Raw genomic sequence first — 21,015 nt, forward strand, 5'->3', positions numbered from 1 at the left:
ACATATTTTTGCTTCTTGAACTCATGAGTGTGAATGGACACCCCATGACCCAGACTTCCAAGAGCAGACTGTGCACATCCCATGAATTGGGAATCCCACTTACTGAAATATTTCCATAGGCCTGAAGGATGGGGTTGACAGGAAGGGGAACCTGGAGAAAGAGAACGGGTTAGAATAAGGCAGGTACATACACACAGTTTCCAGTAAGGGACACTGTCAGGCCTTTACCTGGAACTCCCCCAGCTCCCCCCACACAGAGAGATGGTTTTCTGTAGCCAGAGCAGTATAATTCTCAGAACACACAGGGCATTTTGTCTTACACATCTCCATTCTTTCCCACTCAGCCAGCCATCAGCCTCCCATATAACTAGCAATAATGGGATGAAGGTCAGAACAAACAGCTAGGCTGGATGATAGAAATCTCTGCCAGGAGGTTTTTCCTATTAGGCAATAGAATAATCTCCCCAAGGGAAGAGGCAGAAGCCCCAGTGCAGTCTGGGACATTAAAAACCAGAACAGAAAATACACTGCTAATTGTGCACTAGGGAATGATGCTGCCCTTCTGCCAGGAGATGGATTTCACTGACCATCTCTAGCTGCCACAACTCTTTATTTGCCTGCTTAGCTTCTTCCCTGAGGTAATGGAGCTGGCTGGAGACATTCACACTCCACTGGGTATATCCATGCCCAGGTCTCTTCACCTCTTTCCCAGCAGCTTTACATATGGCCTGGTGCTCCTTCAGTTTTGCAGTCTCTTCTCTGTACAGCTCGATAGCTTCCATGATCTGCTCAGCCTGTGCAGGACAAAAGCAGCGCATCAGTCACTGAAAGCAGAGCTCATATTCTGATTGCGAGGACTGGGGGGAGGGGATGCTGAGGTGGGGGAGCTCTTATTTATCAGCTTAAGAGCATTCCATGAGATTCCAAACATGGCACCACTGACTAGTTAGTATGTAGAAACCATGTGACTTGCACTAGCCAATTAATCAACATTCAGGATTCCCCAGCTTGCTGAGGTGCTGTGTTTCTCTCAAGGTGCTCCTCTGACATCTACTGGCAATTCCAGCCTGCTGGCCAGGAATAACTCCTCAAAGCACTCTCTCTTCAAGAAGAATACTGGGCTGGTCAGTTTTGACCTTTAAGTTCTGTAGTTTTACTTGCTAAGGTAAGAGTAGCCAAGCCTCAGGCTGATTGCTACAGGGGTCGGGGGGGATCCCCAGGACCCCATCCTCCCACAGCATTGTACAATTGCCAAGGGGCATTATGAGACATTTCCACCTTCTTCTGAAGTATCGGGGATTGGCCAGGAGCAGGATGCCCGACTAGCTAGACCTACACACCCTGTTAACGCACAGCAAAAATCTACACTTCTGGTGGAGCATCCCATTACCACAGGGGCATGCCTACGGAGCCAACTGGCTTAAACAAAAGAGTATGCAAAGCTTTTAATTCTGTGTTTACAAAAAGGAAATGAATCCATTCATCCCTGGTGCCTGCTGACTGGCTGGGGTATGTCCCAGAGAGGGAGATGGCCTCAGTACTTCCCTGGGAGACACCAACCTGGCACGTTTCTGGACGGACTCAAACTCCTTCACCGAGCTGAGGAGGTGACACTGTTCTGCCTGATTAGGGAAAGTCTGCTTCTGTGCCCTACATCTCAGATGTCTACTCCTCAAAGCATGAGCCCTTCCAGGGAGTCTGCTGGCCTATCAGTAACACTGAAGCACCAAGAAAAGAACTAGCAACACTCACACCAACTTACCGCTTTGACAGTTTCAATGGTCTTCTTTCCTGCTAATCCAGTCTCTCCCTGGGTCTCGCCAGCCACCTACAAGACACAAGACAGGTCTCAAGCTACAGTCCTTCCCACTAGGCAGCAAAGCAGCTAATGCAGCCCCCAGGCAGCTCAAACCTCTTCCACAGTCAACATCCCTGCTGCATATTAAAGCTCAATGCCTTCCCCTGCCTCTCATGTTCTTGGCTTTCCATCAAGTTCCCTGTTTTGGTGCTTTACACTGGTAATGGATTGATATAGAAATAAACTGCTTTCACCCCCAGAGTCCCAAAGCACCATACTAGTATTAACCCGCATGGCCCCGTGAGGCAGGTGACTTTCTGGATAGGGAAAGACAGGTGAAGAGAGAGCTAACCAAGGTCGCACAGTGAGGCTGTGACAAAGTCAGCAAAAGAACTCAAGCCTCCTGCCCTAGGCACTAAACACGTTGCTTCCCATCCATCTCACGTAACAAAGGCACTGAAGAGCCAACCCTCGGACACTGCTGACCCAGCCTGGATTTGAACTGGTGATGTACGAAATGGAGAGAAGGCAGGGATTGGGATTCACAGACTGTAGTTACTATATTGGAATAAGGCCAGGACCTCTCGCTCTTGCAAGAAGGACCCAGAACTCCTTAATGAGTGCCTCGGCTTTCCGTCTCCTATAAGCCAGCATCTCCAGTGGCACGCTCCCCTGAGCTCCACACTGGGCCAGTACCAGCGAACTAGATCCCCCCAGCGTTCCTTACAAGTCTCTCATAAGTACAGATCCAGACTAGCTTATGAGCATTTTACAGTCTGCTTAATATTCTGCTGGTCAGGCAGCTCTACTCACCACAGGCTGCTCTTCCTTAGCCACGCTCTCCTCGTATTCAGCTTCCCTTTGCTGCAGCGAAGGAGAAAGCAATACGTTAACATAGGCAGGTAGCGCGGGTAAAACAGTGAGAATGAAAGCGTTCAACTTCCTCCCAGGAAAGCTGTGGCCTCGTGTGAACCTTGCCACCCAATCTCAAAACTGGGACACCCCAGGCAGGGTGCCCAGTGCAGGTTCCCAAGTTGTTTTCCTCCAATGGCCCAGCATGAGCTCAGGAGGCCAACACCGCGGGTTTGACTTGCACTATCACACCAGTGCTCACCACCGCAGGGCTGACTGAGTGACGGCTCCGGCATCTGCTAGGCAGCAGGGGAACAAGTCTGCAGGCTGTGCACACAGGGGCAGCCCAAAGAGATCACTAGCATCAGATAGTCAAACCGAAATGAAGACAATCCAGATACAGCTGCTCCCTCCTGAGACACAGCCCAGCACGAACAAGGCTGGGAAGGTCCTGACATCAGCCCATCCTTCAGGAAGGAGCAGTCCCAGCAGGGCCTGACTGGCACCTCTCACAGTAGCATGGCCCTAGCACTGTTTAATTCATCCTCTGGTGTCCAGAGCTGTGGCTTCCCCATGAAAGGGCCAACTCACTGCTCTTGAGCGCATGGAAGAAATGTATAAGCTCCCCTAAGAAAAAGGCATCTACCTCCCTCTGGCAGGCTTATCTATCATCCTACAGCCACCAGCATTTCTAATGGGCCAGTCCGGGGGTATCGAGGTGCTGTCTAAGGGTCACAGCAAAATCCCCACAGAAGAGTCAGGCCAGACATCACCGACTCTTAGGTTTCCTCCTCTGCAAATGCTGCCAGGCATGCTCTCCTGCACTGGCTCTTTGGGGAGTGCTTTGATGAAGAGGTGAACCCTGAAGCACAAGTTCAAGAGGCAAGGTAGGCCTCTGCCAGCTCCCCTGAGCCATGGGCCTACTATTGAGAAGGTGCTGCCCTCAACTCTCTCAGTCCTGGGTCTGTTAGTTGTAGTGATGACCACAGCAGCCAGGGCAGGCCCAGGCGGAGAGGTTGCATGGGCCTCTCACACTAAGGAATGGAGCAACCTGTGCACACTACAGCTAATTAACTCCCCATTGCTGTCACTGATGGAAAGTCCCCCAAACACCAAGGAGGGCAGAAAGTTAAGAGGGGCCTGCAGAGCTTAGAAAGACCTGAAGGGAAAAAACAAAAGGAGAAGATGCAGCCAGTACTCCTGGGGAAAACAAAACATCTATTTGGAGGGAAACCTGGGGAGCAGCATAGCAGAGAGCACGTTAGCCAGGAGTCTGCAATGCAATATAGCAGGGAAAGAGAAAAGAAAAAAAGACGGCCAATGCAATTTTGAGCCACCTGAAGATAATGCTGGAGGCAACTGTGCCTCTCTGCAGTACTAGCAATCCCCCTGGAATCCTCCCGTCACCTCTGGGCATCTTACTCCCAGACACAGGTAAACAGTGAGCTGAGATCTCTTAGGTGCGGTGTAAGATCCTCTGAAGATTAAGAAGGGGCATTTAGTGGCTGAGGAGAAATTGTCTCTTGTAGGAGACCACAAGGAAAGGCTAATGATCTTACCATCTCCCTCTCCTCTTCCAAGATGAGTGGCTCCCTTGTCCTTTCCCAAAGGCGCAGGGATTTATCATGCGATGAAGACACAATGTAGTCTCCGCTTGGACTGAGTGCCAAGCACCACACCTCCTGGTGGTGTCCCTACAGGTCAGAGGGAAGAGGTGAGACATGACCACCACCAATGCTCCCAGTCATTAGGGGAAACAGCTACCCAGGCCTGAGTCACTCTCTGAAACCCTTTACCTCCAGGGTCTGGATGTGCTCAAACTTATCCGCATCCCACTGCTTAATCTTGTGGTCCTTCCCGGCCGTGAAGAAGAGATGGGACTTGTGCACAAACTGGAGGGTCATCACACTGGAGAGTGAGAGAAAGGGATCACCATCACACAGGCAGGAAAGGAGACAGTGAAATATCTGAAGCCAACACCCTTTCTACAGCAGCATCCTCTCTGCCTGCCCCGTGGCAGCACTCCCTGGGCATTGCAGGGACTCCAGGAGGTAGGAGGAAGAGATTTACCAGACTATGACATCAACTGTACCAGCCTCTGCTGCCTTCCACTCTCCTGCATGCTCTACCCTAGCGGAGCGCAGCCAAGCTCCATAGCAGGGCATGAGCACTGAACAATGCGCTGAGGAAGCAGGGGGAGCCGGGAGCACCACCATTTGTGCCACAGACTAGTGCTTCAGAACCACTGCCCAGGAAGGTGTGCCTGTCCACTCTGGTGCCTACGCAGTGCCACACACAGGAGGCCAGGGGCCCACATCCCACCCCCGCAGAAGCACTGGAGAAAATTCACCGCCAGGGCAAAGATCAGTGGATCCCACTTCTGTGGGTGAGGGGTCTGCAGCCCACACACACCAGGGCCTACCTGTCATCGTGAGCAAAGAGAGACCGGTGACAGTCGCCGAAGTCCAAGCCCCAGATCTTCACATTTCTATCAGCAGAGCCAGTTGCAATTAAGGCCCCGTCCTACACCAAGCAAGGCAGAGAGAAGGGGCATGACTAACTGACTGGCTGACTGACCCGGAAGGGATTACAATGACCTCTCAGCTGGCCGCTAGAACTGAACAGTACATGACTAATGAGCAAGGGACAAAGAAACTAGTCTCCATCCACCAGGTCAGGACGTACAGCTGTATTACATCCCAAAGCAGCCAATGGGGGGGGGGTTGGGAAATGTTAAGGGCGAACTCTACAGAAACTTTCCTCCACCCAAAATTCACTTGTGAGTTCTTGTCATGACCTAATCCCACAATCCTTTGCAGCTAGCAAAAGACGGTGGAATGGGTGAGGATTAGTTTGGGTCCTATCAAGTTCAGGTGGATAGTTGGGTGGTTTTTAAGTCCACTTAGGAATCACCATTCTAGAGGGTCCTGCCTAGCTCTATTCCCAAGCAAGGCTGTGGTCAGTTTTTAAGGCCACAAACATCGGCAGATTTCCTGAAGATCTTTTGTGAGCAGCCCCCACTTCACTCACATAGGAGATATCCATACAGAGCACCGGCAGCTTGTGTCCATACAGAGACAGGAAAAACTGGAAAGAAATAGGAAATGGATCTAGTTAGAAATGCTGGGCACAGCACTTTGAAAGCCTGCTGCTCTGTCCTGAAATCCCCTACATTCAGAGGTGCCTGCGCTTCCAAACACATTCACAGTGAAGGTTAGCAGCTGGCCTATGATTACAGGGAAGACGGCAGGCAGCTGATACTGTTAGGAACAATACCCAAGATCACTGACAGATTAGAGAGGAGAAAGCGTCTTTCGCTTGGCTTTCTTTGTGTATCTGTCAGCATTTTATGTGCAGCTCCTAAGCATCATATGCTGGTCTGTTTCACTGACTAGTCCAAGGACCTTCTGACTGTCAGGCACTATTCACAGGAAGGGGGCCTGCTCTCACATGCAGGGAGGCTCTCCCTCCGGCATTGGCTTCAGAGTTTGGTGCCTGTGTGTTAATCTCTTCACAGACATAGGGAGGAGGAGCAAGAGAAAGATGGGAAAGGGGCCCACAAGGCTCCTGCTCGGAGTGGGGAGGGCACCACCACCACTGGCCTTGCCCTCCAGTGCAGCAGGACGCTTGTAGCCAGAGGAGGGCCTGATTTTTTTTTTTTCCAGTTTAAATGCAGATTTCCCACTGAATTCTGGCCAGCGTTTGGTGGGATTCTGGTCAGTAAATAGGGACCAGAACCAGAAGTCAGCAGGCTTCCCCATTTGTTATTACTGGCCAGCTAATTAATACATGCCCCTCCAACTCTCCCCAGCCTTACATTACTGCTTCAGACACCATTCCCGTACAACAACAGCGACTGCACCAGGTAAGCCAGCAGCTCTGCTCCAGCAACCAACCCACACCTGTCCAGTCAGCCCCCTCTCCTCACTGCCCCCCACACCAACTCTCACCCCAACCCCTCCATCCAGCCCAGGCAAGAGGCCACCTTGAGCGTGTCTGTGTAGAAGATTTTCACAGTGCAATCCAATAAGGAGATGGCCAGCAGCTTCTGGTTGGGGCTGTAACGCACACAGAGAACGTCCTCATCCAGCTGCAAGATGCGTGTCTGCTTCATGGAGAGCCTGGCAACGGCCAAGAGGAAAATAGCATCATTGTCCTTGTACGCAGAGCGCCAACGGTGTAAACACAAACTCACAAGCTTATTCCAACGCACAGCCACCTTCCTTGGCTCTTGGAATGAAGCAGGACTGAAATGAGCTGGGAGCTGTGCACATATGGATTTCACTGACCAATCTACCACTCATCTATAGGGAGAATCTGACTGAGAAGAAGAATTGAAACCAGTGTCCCCAAAGTGACTTGAATTCAGCATGGCAGGGAACAGATTCACAGAATGCAGCAAGCAGCACAAGGCCACTCAGTCTCAGTTTGGGAAATTAAGAGAGTAAGGTGCAATGAAATGAAGCAATTAAAATGTGGAGGAGGGCTGGGGAATCCCACGAGAGATCGTGAGTAGGACTCAACAAATCCACAAATCCTCAGCAACACAAGACTACAAAGACAATGGAAGCAGAGCTGGCCGGAAAACAACAATTCTGCTTCATGAAAAGTTTTGGGCTTTCAAAAATTTGGTTTCACTCCGACGCAGAATGAAAACAAGAATGTGCAAAATTTCTCCTGAACAAATGAGAGACCCCTCCTCAGAACACCTGATTCCCTGGTCAGGGCACTCACCTGGGATGTGGGAAACCCAGGGTCAGATCTTGCTCTGTCTGATTTGGAGCAGGGACTTTGAGTGACTCACTCTATAACCTAGCGGTTCGGTAATACAAACCTGGGTCTCCCACATGCCAGGTGAGAGTGCTCTAAACCCTAGGCTGCAGAGTGAATCACTCAGATGCTGTGTCACTTGGTACCATCCTGGACCTGAGAAACCTTCCCAATGAAGAAGTTTGTCAGAACAGATATTTGTTTCCGCCAAACATTTCAGTTTAGTCAACAAACGTTGCTCAATTCTAGCTGGGAGGCACTAGAGCTGTGGTGAGAATCCTGCATTCAGCTCCATTAACTGCCAGCAGTATGTGGGCTCAGACCTTTGTGTTCTCTCTCTCTCTCTCTCTCTCTCTCTCTCTCACACACACACACACACACACACTTACCAAAGGCATCCAGGAACAAAACTAAGGCCAAACCATCAAGCAGGGAGAAGGAATGCAGAGATGGAATGCTGCCTCCAGAGAGACTTTTTTCTCACCTCTTTTGTGTGCCATTCTCATCCTTCACCAGTTCAAAATCCCAAAACTTGACACATTTATCAGCACCTCCTGTTACAAAGCCACGCTGAAGGAGAAAGAAGTTTAAAATTAAAGCAAGCAAGAGCACTTTCACTGCACTCAGGAAGAATAATACACCCAAAGCAAGGTCCATACACTTGAGGAGCTTTTAGCTCTTAAGTTCCAGACAAGAACTTAAGTTCATAAGACCTTAAGACCCAGCCTAGATCTTAAGGTCCTACAGCATGAAGGCTAAGAGCAGGTCACACTCTTAGGAACACAGAACTTTTATTTACTACGCAGAAGACACAAACACATTTGGATTTCAAAGGCTTTGGCAGACGGGATTTTTTCAGGAGGAATGAACTTAAGATGGTGGAGTGGGCAGGATAAATCAAGATGTAGCCTGTACCAGCAGGTTGTCTGGTATATTGACAACCTTCTGGAGCAACAAGGGTCAACTTGACTGATCTGCTGTAGATAGTGGATGTGTGTACGCTCGCTGTGTAGATAAAACCCACGTGACCGTATCATTGCACCTAGAACACCGCATCAACCACACAGAAATGGTCTGCTTGTAGAATCGCATTTCCAGGGGGCATATTTACACTACTGGGATAAGGTATAAAGTCTTCCTAGTGCTCTAGGATCTGCAGATGAGAAGTGTTCCAGAAAGGCAATGAGCTGTCACTGTTTTGATAACACAGAAAATGACATCCCAGACTATAACAGCAGAGGGCTATTGGTGTAGTACCAAGACAGATTCAGGTGTGCAGAACTGAACAGCAGCATGTTTTATAATGCCAAACAAAAGTGCAAAGGTGATGAACACCTCCCACATCAAAACCCTACAATGCCAACTTCTGCATCCCCAAAGCCACCCCTTAGACACAGGCTTCCTGAGAGCAGTGCAGACTAAAAGAAAGTTACCTGGTCTGGTGAAAGGGAGATGGACCACAGGGCCCCATCGTGCGCTGCAAGTGTCTCCAGCAGACTCCCAGAGGCCAAATCATACAGCTGCAGCTTCCCTGTCTGGGGAGACAAATTGACAGAGAGCAAGTTAGCAACTTTATTCTGTCTCCAGTACATGCCAAGACAGCTTGAGATGCAGTGAACAGGTCCAAAGCCCAGGCTGCAGGCCTGAGCCGCAAACAGGGTATGATCACTTGAAGCACAGAGTCCCAGAGACAGAAGGATTTGTGATAAAGGAGCAGGGATCCCAGTGGGGAACAAGACAGCCAGCAGCAGCGGAGCCCAGCTAAGTTAAAGAGACATAACTGGGAGGGGGAACATGGCAGTTCTCAGAACAAAATGAAGTGTGAGAGGAGCATCTTGGTGCCAAGGCAGAATCCTACTGGCAGCCAGGAGGAAGGCACCAGCTCCATCCATGGACTCAGCACAGAGGATACATTGCTGGCCTGCAGCATCCCCAGCTGCCCCTGGCCTGGAATCTCTCCATGCAGCTCCACTGATACACCTCACTCCTGACCTGCTGCACCCCTGTCTCTGGCCCTCAAAGCATTCGATGGCCACTAGACACAGCCAATCACATTTTCAAAAACATCCCACCATTGCTAACACCAGCCAGCTCAACCCACACGAGCTACACCTAGGGCAGAAAGGGCACCAGCTGCCACAGGCACTTTCAGCACTAAGCCAATCAGACATGCTCTGAAAAGGGCTCCAGAGCAGTGGTGATCACCAGGGACTGCCCATTTTCATTAAGGCTGCCAGTGTTGCTAACACAAGTGGAGCTGAACCAGTACTAGCAATGGTGGAAGTTTTTAGGAAGGTTCCCTAGCCCAGTGGTTTTCAAACTTTTTTTCTGGTGACCAAGTTGAAGAAAATTGTTGATGCCCAGCGCCCAACAGAGCTGGGGATGAGGGGTTTGGGGTGTGAGAGGGGGCTCAGGTGTGGGGCGGGGGGTTGGAGTGCGGGAGGGGGTCAGGGCTCTGAGCTGGGGGTGCATGCTTTGGGGTGGGGCCAGGGAGGGGTTTGGGGTGCAGGAAGGGGCTCCAGGCTGGGGCAGGGGGCTGGGACGCAGGGTTGGGGTGTGGTCTTACCTCAGGCAGCTCCCGGTCAACGGTGCCACGGGGGTGGTAGGGCAAGCTTCCTTCTGGGAACCAGCCAATAGGAGTGCAGAGCTGGTGCTCGGGGCGGGGATAGCGCACAAAGCCCCGTGGCCCCCCCACGTAGGAGCTGGACCTACTGCTGCCTGCTTCCAGGGCGCAGTGCGGTGTTAGAACAGGTAGGGACTAGCCTGCCTTAGCTGGGCAGAACCACTGACCGGGTCTTTTAATGGCCTGGTCGGTGGTGCTAATCAGAGCCACCACGACCCAGTGCCTTACATTCCGTGACCCAGTACTGGGTCGTGACCCACAGTTTGAAAACCACCAGTTACCTTAGCTCCTATGATGACCTGCCGATCTCCCGGGACAAAGAGTGAGCAGAGCGCATACTCGCACGCCATGGTCCGGATACACTGCAGGGTCGACCTGTGGGCACAAGCAGCATGCGAGATTCCATCATTGTGTATAGACCTTGCCCCTTTAAATGAGCTGTGTTGCTAAAAGGCCTTTCACAGCAACTGGCCTCTCTCTCATGCACTGTACAGGAGGCCAGAGATTACAGCACCATCCAGGGGGACAAATCCATCTCAGAGCCTGGTCCTCCAGCTCGAATGCTGCTACCCCAGAACTGCACTGAAAAGGTTTCCCTGAAAGCCAACTGAGCACACCGTCAGCCCCCGGCTCATTCTTGTCAAGAGGGACGGAGAGCAGCCCATAGCAGCAACAGGGTACTTCAGCCAGCAAGGACTATCACACTGGGGGGTATTATGAGCTTGGCAGGGCAAATGCTAAGCCCAGCAGGCTTGTGAGAGATTGCATTGGCTGGGGTAGGACAAGTGCCACCTAGAATCAAAGCCTCAGTGCACAGTTTAGCCCGCAGGAAGGTTAATTGCCCACCCAAGAACCTCTAAGATGCTAGATCCTAACAGAAAATCTACGGGATCCCCAAACCTGCTCCCTACATCAGAGAGAGAGAGAACAGGGAGGCTGCTACCTCTCCCTCACAAAATAACTGAAAACAGCTCGCTCAGAGAGGAGGAGGAGGGAGCAGGGCAGGAGGAGTTCTCAGAGGATAGCAATGTCCCAGGGGAGTAGCGCTTGAGGAGTCAGTGACGGTGAGGGAGCTCTGCGATAGCATCATGGGTTAGAACAGTGACCCAGACAGTCCAACGTCCTATCTCCAACAGCGGCTGGCATCAGATGCTTCAGAGAAGGTACAAGAAAACCCAAAGTTATGTCCATGGATGAAGTTTCTCCCTAGCCCCACGCAGTTAGTGGTTGGTTTATGTCAGAAAACACAGGATTAGAATCTCGCATGGAAAAATTATCAGCATGTGTGATTTTTTTCACCCCACAACTGGCAGGTACTCTACAAGAAAGAGCCCACAATGGGAGGAAAACGGCACGTCAGCAACACCACTGCTAGCTCTTCCTCTGCCTGCACCTCTTGGAACACTCCACGAGACAGGCATCCTGACCCTGGAGACTTCCACATAGGTTCTGGTCTTGACTTGCTGGGAATGCAGCCTGAATATCCCCACCAAAGAAATCCAGGCAGGGAGAACCACCTGGTATGAGAAGTGTCTGTTGGTGGAGTCCCTCAGGAAGCTGGTAAAAGAGCTGCACGAGTGGCAAGGACTTCATCAACAGGATGCACACGGAAACATCCAGGATGGAGGATGCTAGCCAACCTCAGATAACTATAGCACACTAGAGGAGGAAAGAGAACTGGCTACTCTGCAGGAAGGAGATTGATTGAGCCCACATCCGAAATGCAACAGAAAGACTGCTGAGGCACATCTGTCCCTCTGACCACTACCCCATGCTGCTCATCCATCTGGGCTCTAATGATATTGCCAGGTATGACCCTGAGCAGATCAACTGTGATTACAGGGCTTTGGGAGCAAGGGTGAAGGAGATGGGGTGCCAGGTGTTGTTCTTGTCCTTCCTCCCAGTTGAGGGTAAAGACCCAGGCCTGGACATGCACAGTCTGGAGATGAATGCATGGCTATGCAGATTGTGTTGAGGGGAGGGCTTTAGCTTCCTTTGCCATTGGATGCTGTTCCGGGGAGAAGGACTGCTGGGAAGAGATGGGGTCCACCTGACCCAAGAAGGGGAGAGTATCTCCGCATGCTGACTCACCAACCTAGTAAGGAAGCCTTTAAACTAGGTTCAAAGGGGGCAGATGACAACAGCCCACAGGTGAGCATAAAGAAGGGCAACCTTAAGAGGGTTAGATGCTGTGGGGGGAGACATGAAAAATTACAGTAGAGTCATAGGAGCAACAAGAGGGAAATCAGTGGGGGAATCTGCTCAACATCTTATATGTCCTTACACAAATGCAAGAACTATGGGGAATAAACAGGAAGAACTAGAAGTATTAATACATTAGCTAAATTATGACTTAATTGCTGGGATAAATCTTATCACTGTAATATTGGTATAGAAGGGTACAGCTTGTTCAGGAAGGACAGATGGGGGGAAAAAAGGGAAGAGGATGTTAATTATACATCAAGATTATATATACATGTTCTAAGGTCCAGAAGGAGGTGAGAGGCAAAGTCTCTGGGTAAAGATAAAATGGGGGTTAAAAAATAAGGGTGACATAAAGGGCTCTACTTTAGACCATCAAATCTGGAAGAAGTGGATGAGGTATTTCTAGAACAATCAGAAATATCCAAAACACAAGATCTGGTAGTAATGTTTAACTACCCAAACATCTGTTGGAGAAGTAATATGACAAAACACAAAATTTCCAAACAGTACATGGAACGTCTAGGGGGCAACTTTTTGTTTCAGAAAATGGAAGTAGTAACCAGAAGGGCAGCCATTTTAGACTTGATTCTGACCAACAGGGAGGAATTGATTGCGAATCTGAAGATGGAAGCCAGTTTCAGTGAAAGTGATCATGAAATAATAGATTATATCATTCCAAGGCAAGGAATAAGTGAGAGAAGCAGAATAAGGACAAAGTGGACTTGAACAGCCTCAGAGAACAGGTAGGTAAGATGCCATGGGAAGAAAATCTAAATGATAACAGAGTTCGGGAGAGCTAGCAGTTTCTCAAGGAAACAATATTAAAGGCACAACTGCAAACTCTCCTAATGCAAAGGATAGACAGGAAGAATAGTAAGAGGCCAATATGGCTCCATCAATGACCTAAATATCAAAAAGGAATCCTACAAAATGTGGGAATATGGATGAATTGACGAGTAGTACAAAAAGAATGGCACAAGCACATAGGGACAAAATCAGAAAGTCTAAGGAACAAAATGAGTTACACCTAGCAAGGGACATAAAAGACAATAAGAGGAGGTTCCTTAAATACATTAGGAACAAGAGAAAGAGGAAAGAAAGTTTAGGTCCCCTACTTAGCAGGGCAGGAGAACTAATAACTGATGGCATTAAAAAGACTGAGGTGTTTAATGCCTATTTTGCTTCACACTTCACTATAAAGATTAATGGGGACCAGATTCTCAACACAATAAATATTAACAACAAGGGGAAAGGAACGCAAACCAAAATAGGAAAAGAATACGTTAAAAATATTTAGAACATAAGAATGGCCTTATGGGTTAGACCAATGATCCATCTAACCCAGTATGCTGTTTTAGAGAAGTAAGATGTATTCAGGTCAACAGTGCCTGATGAAATTTAACGTAGGATACTTATGGAACTAGCTGAAGCAATCTCAGAACTGTTAGCAGTTATCTCTGAGAACTCATGGAGGATGGAAGGATGAGGTCCCAGAGTACTGGAGAAGGGCCAATATAGTACTTATATTTAAAAGGGGATCCAGAGAATTATAGACCAATCAGCCTAAGTTCGATACCTGGAAAGATACTAGAACGAATTATTAAACAATTGTATCTGAGAACCAACATTCTTTCATGGACTGAAACATGCATGTCACTAACTGGAAGGGAATTTATCTGAACTTTTATAAAAGTAAGGCACCAGCTTTTAGTTCCTGTTGCAGGAGAGAGATGAGAATTTGTAAGCACTTACAGAATAATAGGGTTATAGAGAATAGCCAGCATGGATTTATCAAGAATAAATCATTCCAAACCACCCTAATTTCCTTCCCTGACAGGGTTACTGGCCTAGTGGATAGGGGGAAGCTATAGACATGACAAAACAGGATTTTAGTAATGCCTTTGATACAGTCCCACATGACATTCTCACAAGCAGACTAGTGACATGTGGTCTAGATGAAAGGTGGGTGCAAAACTGATTGGGCCAGGGAAGCTAATGATCCAACCAACAGACCAAATTCGGTGATGGATCCTGGTCATGTGCCACATGAGGCTTGTTGTGCATACGCTAAGAAAAAAACTGAAAAACCGTACTCAGAGTAGTTACCAATAGTTGGCTTTCAGACAGAGAGAGTATCTAGTGGAGTCCCACAAGGGTCAGTCCTATTCAATATTTTCATTAATGACTTGGATAATGGAGTGGAGTGAACGCCTATAAAATTTGCAGATGACACTAAACTGGGAGGAGTTGCAAGCACTTTGGAGGACAGGATTAGAATTCAAAACAATGTTAACAAATTAAAGAATTGGTCTGAAATCAACAAGATGAAATTCAATAAAGTACAAAATACTACACTTAGTAAGGAAAAATCAAAATGGGGAATAACTGGCTAGGTGGTAGTAGTGTTGAAAAGGATCTGAGGGTTATAGTGGTTCACAAATTAAATATGAGCCAACAATGTGATGCAGATGCGAAAAAGGCTAATAACATTCTGGGCTGTATTAACAGGAGTGTCATACGTAAGACATGGGAGCTAACTGTCCCCTCTACTCGACACTGGTGAGGCCTCAGCTGGAGTGCTCTGTCTAGTTCTGGGCATCACACTTCAGGAAAGATGTGGATAAATTGGAAAGAGTCCAGAGGACAGCAATGAAAGCGATAAAAGGTTTAGACCTGACCTATGAGGAAAGGGAGATTTAGGTTAAATATTAAAAAACAACAACTTTCTAACAATAAAGGTCAGTAGGTTCTGGAACAAGCTTGCAAGGGAGATTGTGGAATCCTCATCACTGGAGGTTTTCAGGAACAGGCTGGACAAACACTTATCAGGGATGGTCTAGGTTTACTTGGTCCTGACTCAATGCAAGGGACTGGATATGATGACCTCTTGAGGTGACTTCTAGCCCTACAATTCTTTGATTCCATGACTGTGGATGTCCTCAATATCCAGAGAGCTGTCCTTTTATATACCCCATTAAACTCTTAGCCTCAATGATATCTAGTGGTAATGAGTTCCCTGGGTTAGTAATGCATTTTTAATTTCTTGCCTTTCAGTTTCACGAAAGAAGCATCCCCTTGTCCTTGTATAATGAGAAAGAGTAAACAGAGTGCCTCATCTACCTTCTCTATTCCATTCATCACTTTGTATTCCTTGGGATCATTTCCCTCTCCATTCCCCATTCTCCCCTCTAACCTGAACAGCCCCAACCTTTGGGAGAAGGACACTTGGCAGTCGAAGAAGAATTTACAGAATCAGAACACACACCTGTTCCAGATCTTAACAGATTCAGCAGCAGCCGAGAGGACAGCAATGTTGTCAGAGCTAAAAGCCAGTGTCCTGACATCACTGCGGTGACCTCCAATGGTTATCTTGGATGCACGGACAACTTGGGGGACCTGTGCTGATGGGATCAGGATGTATGACTCGATGGTGTTGTTCTGGAGCAGTAAGGTGGCCTTCAGCTCTCCTTTCGGAGACAGAATCAAGTCAAACGACCTGTTTAAATGGACAAAGAGAAGTCAGGGTCATAACTAGGAGAAACAAGATGAAATAAACTAAAGGAAAACACCAAGAACAACTTCTTGATGGGGAGGCAGTCTAACAAAGGCAGCAGTAGAAGCCCCATCGGACCGGTCATTTAAAACTAGATGAGGCAAGCCCCTCGAGCAGGGTTCTCAAACTGGGAGTTGGGACCCCTCAGGAGGTCAAGAGGTTATTACATGGGGGGTCGCGAGCTGTCAGCCTCCACCCCAAACGCCGCTTTGCCTCCAGCATTTATAATGGTGTTAAATATATTTAAAAGTGTTTTTAATTTGGGGGGGGGGGGAAGGGAGAGGGGGAAGAAATCGCACTCAGAGGCTTGCTATGTTAAAGGGGTCACCAGTACAAAAGTTTGAGAACCACTGCCCTAGAGAATCCCTTGCAGGGAACAATCTTGATGGAAGGGGTGTGAAGACACTGTAGGGATATGGGGGTGGAGGTGGACTAACTGGGATCCTGCAGGCCTTTCCACAGCTCTAAGTTCTACGGAGTCTCAGCTTCTCATCTTTTCAGATGAGCCACCTTTGTAAAATACAAATTCTCCCCAAGTCATGGCCCCCTCAGTGGGTGCTTGAGCTGCAGCAATGACCCCAGAACAGGGCTTTGCACTCACTTGATTTTAGCAGAAGCTTTGATGCTAGTGACTCGCTGAATCTCTTCTTGCAGACTCATCTCAACGCTTCCTTCAGGCTCCTCTTCCTCCTCCTCAGACTTCGGTCTAGAAAAGTCAGACAACCACTGGGAATCAGGTTACCGGGCACTGCCAGTCCAGTCATAGGCTAACATGGGACAGAAATGTACAGACACATTCACCCCCCAGCCCCAAAAAATTAACAAACTAACTGCAACTCCTCTACGAATGAAACTAGCTGGACCCTTATCCAGCGCTGACACAGGTGCTGTTCTAGTGGAGGTGCAATGCTCTTCAGTGCAGACCTTGATGGCCAACAACGCTGCTGGCAGTCCCGAAGAACTTAAGAGATCCCAGGACTCTTGTTGCAAAGTTAGAGAATAATGATCCTAGACCATCTTATTAAGATGGCTATCAAACCACACCCTGCTACGAGAACTATTCAGTGAGGAGAATCCACTTACTCCAGTAAGGTGAAATTGTTTATCGGAGCACAGCAACAAGCCACAGGTTTAGGACAGGAAGTGCAAGAGAATACTCTATCAAACTGAAACCACCAGGGCAATTTAGGGAGGCAGGAAGTAGATATCACTGTTGAAATTTGTTCAAGACACCAACTTAATTGCATCCCTCCCCACCCATGTACTTAGGGCTTGTCCACGCATGGAGTTATTCAAGAATGGCTTCTGTGCTTTAAATTCACACCCTACCTTAATCCAAATTAACATTCAAGTGTAGACAAGCCAACAGGCTGACAGCTCTCAGGGGCAGGGATCATTGTTTTGTTCCATGTCTGTACATAGCTCAGAAAAATGGGGTCCTGACTCCTAATTCTGGCCCTTAGGCACTACCAAAATATAAACAGATGTATTCTCCGTGTGCCTCAGATTTCCCATGAAGCGAGCTAACATTCACCTACCTCCCAGGGCTATTGTGAGGCACCTGTTAGACACTAGGGGATGTATGAACGATGGACACTGGAGAAGCATAAAATAGACTTATAATAAAAGGCTGTCCACTAAAAGACAATTTGCCCCAATCTGAACCTGGCACATACCACCTCAAGGCTCACAATCTGTAGATGTCAAAGTGACACTGGTTATTCAGCCTAGCACCACCAGCTTTCACATTGGGAAGTGTATTTACTTTGTGCAACTCTCCTGAGTCATAGATGGTGATGTACAAGTGGGGCTTTACCAGGAGCGTTCTGTCCATCCCCTCATCCCATTCACTTCTTGCAAGAGAATCAGATGGAAGGTGATTTTCTCACAATTACTGGGAGCAGAGAACAACCTGGCTCACACCAGCACCAACAAGCCAGGAACAGACAAACATGTTAACAGCAGACTAACTGCAAATGGTTCATGATTCATTCATTGCACCCTCTCCCTGGATGGGCCTTTTGTCAATTCTCAGCACATGGACATCATCAACTTACAAAAACAGAGCTTACTTGGCTTTTTTCTTTGCTTTTCTCATTTTCTTTTCCATTTTCTTGCAAATTTCATCCTCAGTAAGGACACAAAATACTTCCAGAACAGAGTCTGTTCCCTGGAGACAAATTCACAGAGTTAATACTAGCAGCAAGTTGCCTAAGAAGCTGCTGCAGTGGAGAGTCCCTGAGACACACAAAAGAACCTCCTCTGTAGTCCATTAGCAAAAGGCCCCAAAGCATATTACTTACATGGCAGGCTAGGATCCTGCCTGTCCGGTCAGTGGCGAGAGTAACTACTCGGTCTCTTCCTTCCCGCATGATGGAGCCAGCTTTGTTGCACCTCAGGAGGCGCTACAAGGATACAGAAAGGCAAAACAATTGTAGTCTGAAAGGTCAAGCAAGTCTTTAGATACAACAATGAAAGGGCAGAATCTACAACATCTGACTAGCATTCAAAAGAGACAAGGAAGAGGTGGGAACTAACAGCAAACAAACATTTGTGTCAGGCACAAATTTAACTTATGTTTCTTGCATTGTATCTGAGAACCAACATTCTTTCATGGACTGAAACATGCATGTCACTAACTGGAAGGGAATTTATCTGAACTTTTATAAAAGTAAGGCACCAGCTTTTAGTTCCTGTTGCAGGAGAGAGATGAGAAAGGTGGGGGAGAGAGAGCATTTAATTACCTGCTTAAAAATAGAGACAGAGAAACTTCCTGGAGGAAGGAAGGAAGGAACAGTTGTTAAGGCAGCGTGTCTAGCTATAACTGAATGAGTGAAGCTGAAATCTTCAGAGGATTCTGGAAGTGCCAACAGGTGAGTGAGTGATCCAGAGAGGAGGAATTTAGTGAAAGGTTGTCAGGTGCTGATTGACCTAAGTGGAAGAGGCTTCCCACAATAGGAGCTGATTCTAAACATGGCAGCACCACTCTCTGAGACTCTCATGACCAGGGTTCTTCGAAATCCATTTCTCCCGGAAAAATGTGGAATTTGTGTTTTTACAGAGAACCTTTAGTTTTTAAATTTTGTGAAAAAATAAAAACATGTATTAACTATTAACTAAATGTTACTGAAAGTACCAGTGCCACTTATTCAATGCCTGCAACCCCCCGCTCTTGTAGTTGATTTTTGAATGTGCTTTAAATTTACAGTGGAACCCGATGTATCTGATCTAATTGGGACTGGAACCAGATAATCAAAAATTGGGATAATCAGGAGGATTGGCAAAGATTGGGTTTCTATCCCTTATTTTAAGGTGGGGCTCGGGCACTCAGCCACACAGCACTGACCACGGGAGCCCCACCGCAGTCAGCCCCAGACCGCTGATAGTTCAGTTAATACAGAGAGCCAGATACCGGAGGCTTGGATAAACAGGGTTCTATTGTATATCAATAAAACACTGTTAAACTGATACCTATATATATCGTGGCTAGGGAAACTAAAGTTCAGCGTTCCATTTTAATTGTGGGGAAACGGGGATTTTTGAGGGTTTTTTAAAATCAGAGAAAACTAGGATCCCTGGTTATGACATAGGGTACTATTAATAAGTCCTAGGTGAATCAGTTTCAGCACTGAACAGAGGCAGGTGGAAAGTGACCATTTTATTGTAGTCTCTTTCCTACAAGGAAAGAGCTCTGCTAGCACCGCCAAGCCTTTCTAGAGACCTGCCAATATGCTTACATTGGGGATTTCTTTGGCACAGGTTACCTGCAAATACAGGCACAGGCTCCTGCTGCTATTTTGTGGGTATTTGGGGAAGTGTGAGAGATTGTTCCTGAGGAAGGTAAAACACACTGGTGTGATTCCTTGCTTATGGGTCGGGGTGTCTTCTCTAGAAGCGCTAGAGATCATCCCCAGGGCACAAAGCCAACAGAGCGACGCAAGTGTCAGCAAGATAACCAGGTCTATCCTCAAACCCCCATTTAGTTATTTGAGCTGTGTATCTACCCTCACTGACAGCACAACGAACACCCTGTGAACCTGCACCACTTAGCCAGAATGGGGAAAAAGGTTACTTCCTCCGGCGTCTCATCCAGGTCTGAGATCTCATCCACTTCAGAAGTCTTTTCTGCTTTAGCTGGAGACCCTTTACTTTTCTTGGATTCTGGCTCATTAGGATCTGTTGCCTGCTTGTGGCAGACAAAGAAAAAAAATACGCTTAGCACACCCTGGCTTCCCCCCCACCTACACCTCGATCCCCTCCAGTCATTTAACACTGTCACAGCTTTCATTCTGAACTACTCAGGAGAACAATCAGGATGAAAGATGCTCTATGAAATGAAGCCCTAAGAGTGTAGATAGTAATCAAATGGAACCAGCCCATTACTGAAGAACTTCCACAATGCAGCCTAAAACAGGGCTCTCAAATATTGCCCAGCCAAGGTCCCCATCAGCAGCTGGCTGGGACACCGAGGGCTGCATGTACCTGGCAGGAAATGAAGCCAGCTGCAGACCATCAGTTCCAGCACACGTTGCACCACCCCAATCCAAGTGGTCTTCTCCTGAGACCAAAGTGAAGCACTGGATGTCAAAACCTGTCCTCTCCACAAGCCACACCCATGCAATGAAGTGGAGGGTGGCCACCAATCATTTCATGCTTTTTTTGGCTAACTCCAATTTAAACAAAGAGAAGGAGTGGTCTGCAGCCACCATGCATGTCCCTAGATAAGAATTTCCTCCAGCTTCTCACTCTGCCTGATGCTGTAGCAAGAAGTGCCCCATTCTTAGGACAGCTCCCACACACGTACAAAGACAGTCTGCACAGAACTACAACAGAGCTGGGAGCCAGTAGAAACATACAATTAAAGCCATCAAACAACATTTGCTTCACATTGAGAGTGTCCTGGATGGATACTGACCACATCCCAGAAAGCAACTCAGTCCTGCTGTGTTCCAGTTCAATCCACTCCAGAGCAAAGCGACCGAGATGATGCATTCAGTTCTTACCTCCTGGATGTAGGTGATGTTCCACACCCTGAGCTCACTGTCTGCAGCGCCAGTGATGAGACGCTTCTCTTGTGACACAAAGGCTAGTCCCCACACCTGCCAAGGAGAAGACACTGAGAAGCGTCTTTTATGTCTAGGTATATGGCCTCCCATCACCACAGTATCAGCATGCCCCACCAACATTAATGAATTTAGCCATACAACATCCCTC

At 47.9% G+C, this 21,015-nt stretch overlaps 1 protein-coding gene across 1 annotated transcript in view; it reads right to left on the bottom strand.

Annotated features, from left to right (window-relative positions):
• WDR3 (WD repeat domain 3) overlaps window positions 1–21,015 on the bottom strand; it is a 34,848-nt gene that overhangs the window by 4,560 nt on the left and 9,273 nt on the right. The window contains exons 6-23 of the mRNA XM_024202267.2: window positions 20,805–20,900; window positions 19,874–19,984; window positions 18,105–18,206; window positions 17,874–17,971; window positions 16,403–16,507; window positions 15,514–15,744; window positions 10,325–10,418; window positions 8,854–8,955; window positions 7,905–7,990; window positions 6,636–6,771; window positions 5,681–5,737; window positions 5,073–5,173; window positions 4,447–4,558; window positions 4,210–4,344; window positions 2,612–2,662; window positions 1,763–1,828; window positions 702–794; window positions 104–151 (exon numbers count right to left, since the gene is read on the bottom strand). Of these exons, the coding sequence (XP_024058035.2) occupies window positions 104–151; window positions 702–794; window positions 1,763–1,828; window positions 2,612–2,662; window positions 4,210–4,344; window positions 4,447–4,558; window positions 5,073–5,173; window positions 5,681–5,737; window positions 6,636–6,771; window positions 7,905–7,990; window positions 8,854–8,955; window positions 10,325–10,418; window positions 15,514–15,744; window positions 16,403–16,507; window positions 17,874–17,971; window positions 18,105–18,206; window positions 19,874–19,984; window positions 20,805–20,900 (1,824 nt within the window). The remainder of the gene's footprint in view (window positions 1–103; window positions 152–701; window positions 795–1,762; window positions 1,829–2,611; window positions 2,663–4,209; window positions 4,345–4,446; window positions 4,559–5,072; window positions 5,174–5,680; window positions 5,738–6,635; window positions 6,772–7,904; window positions 7,991–8,853; window positions 8,956–10,324; window positions 10,419–15,513; window positions 15,745–16,402; window positions 16,508–17,873; window positions 17,972–18,104; window positions 18,207–19,873; window positions 19,985–20,804; window positions 20,901–21,015) is intronic.

The sequence above is a fragment of the Terrapene carolina genome, unplaced genomic scaffold (genome assembly GCF_002925995.2).
Source record: "Terrapene carolina triunguis isolate 2854851 unplaced genomic scaffold, T_m_triunguis-2.0 Scaffold242, whole genome shotgun sequence".
NCBI lineage: Eukaryota > Metazoa > Chordata > Testudines > Emydidae > Terrapene > Terrapene triunguis.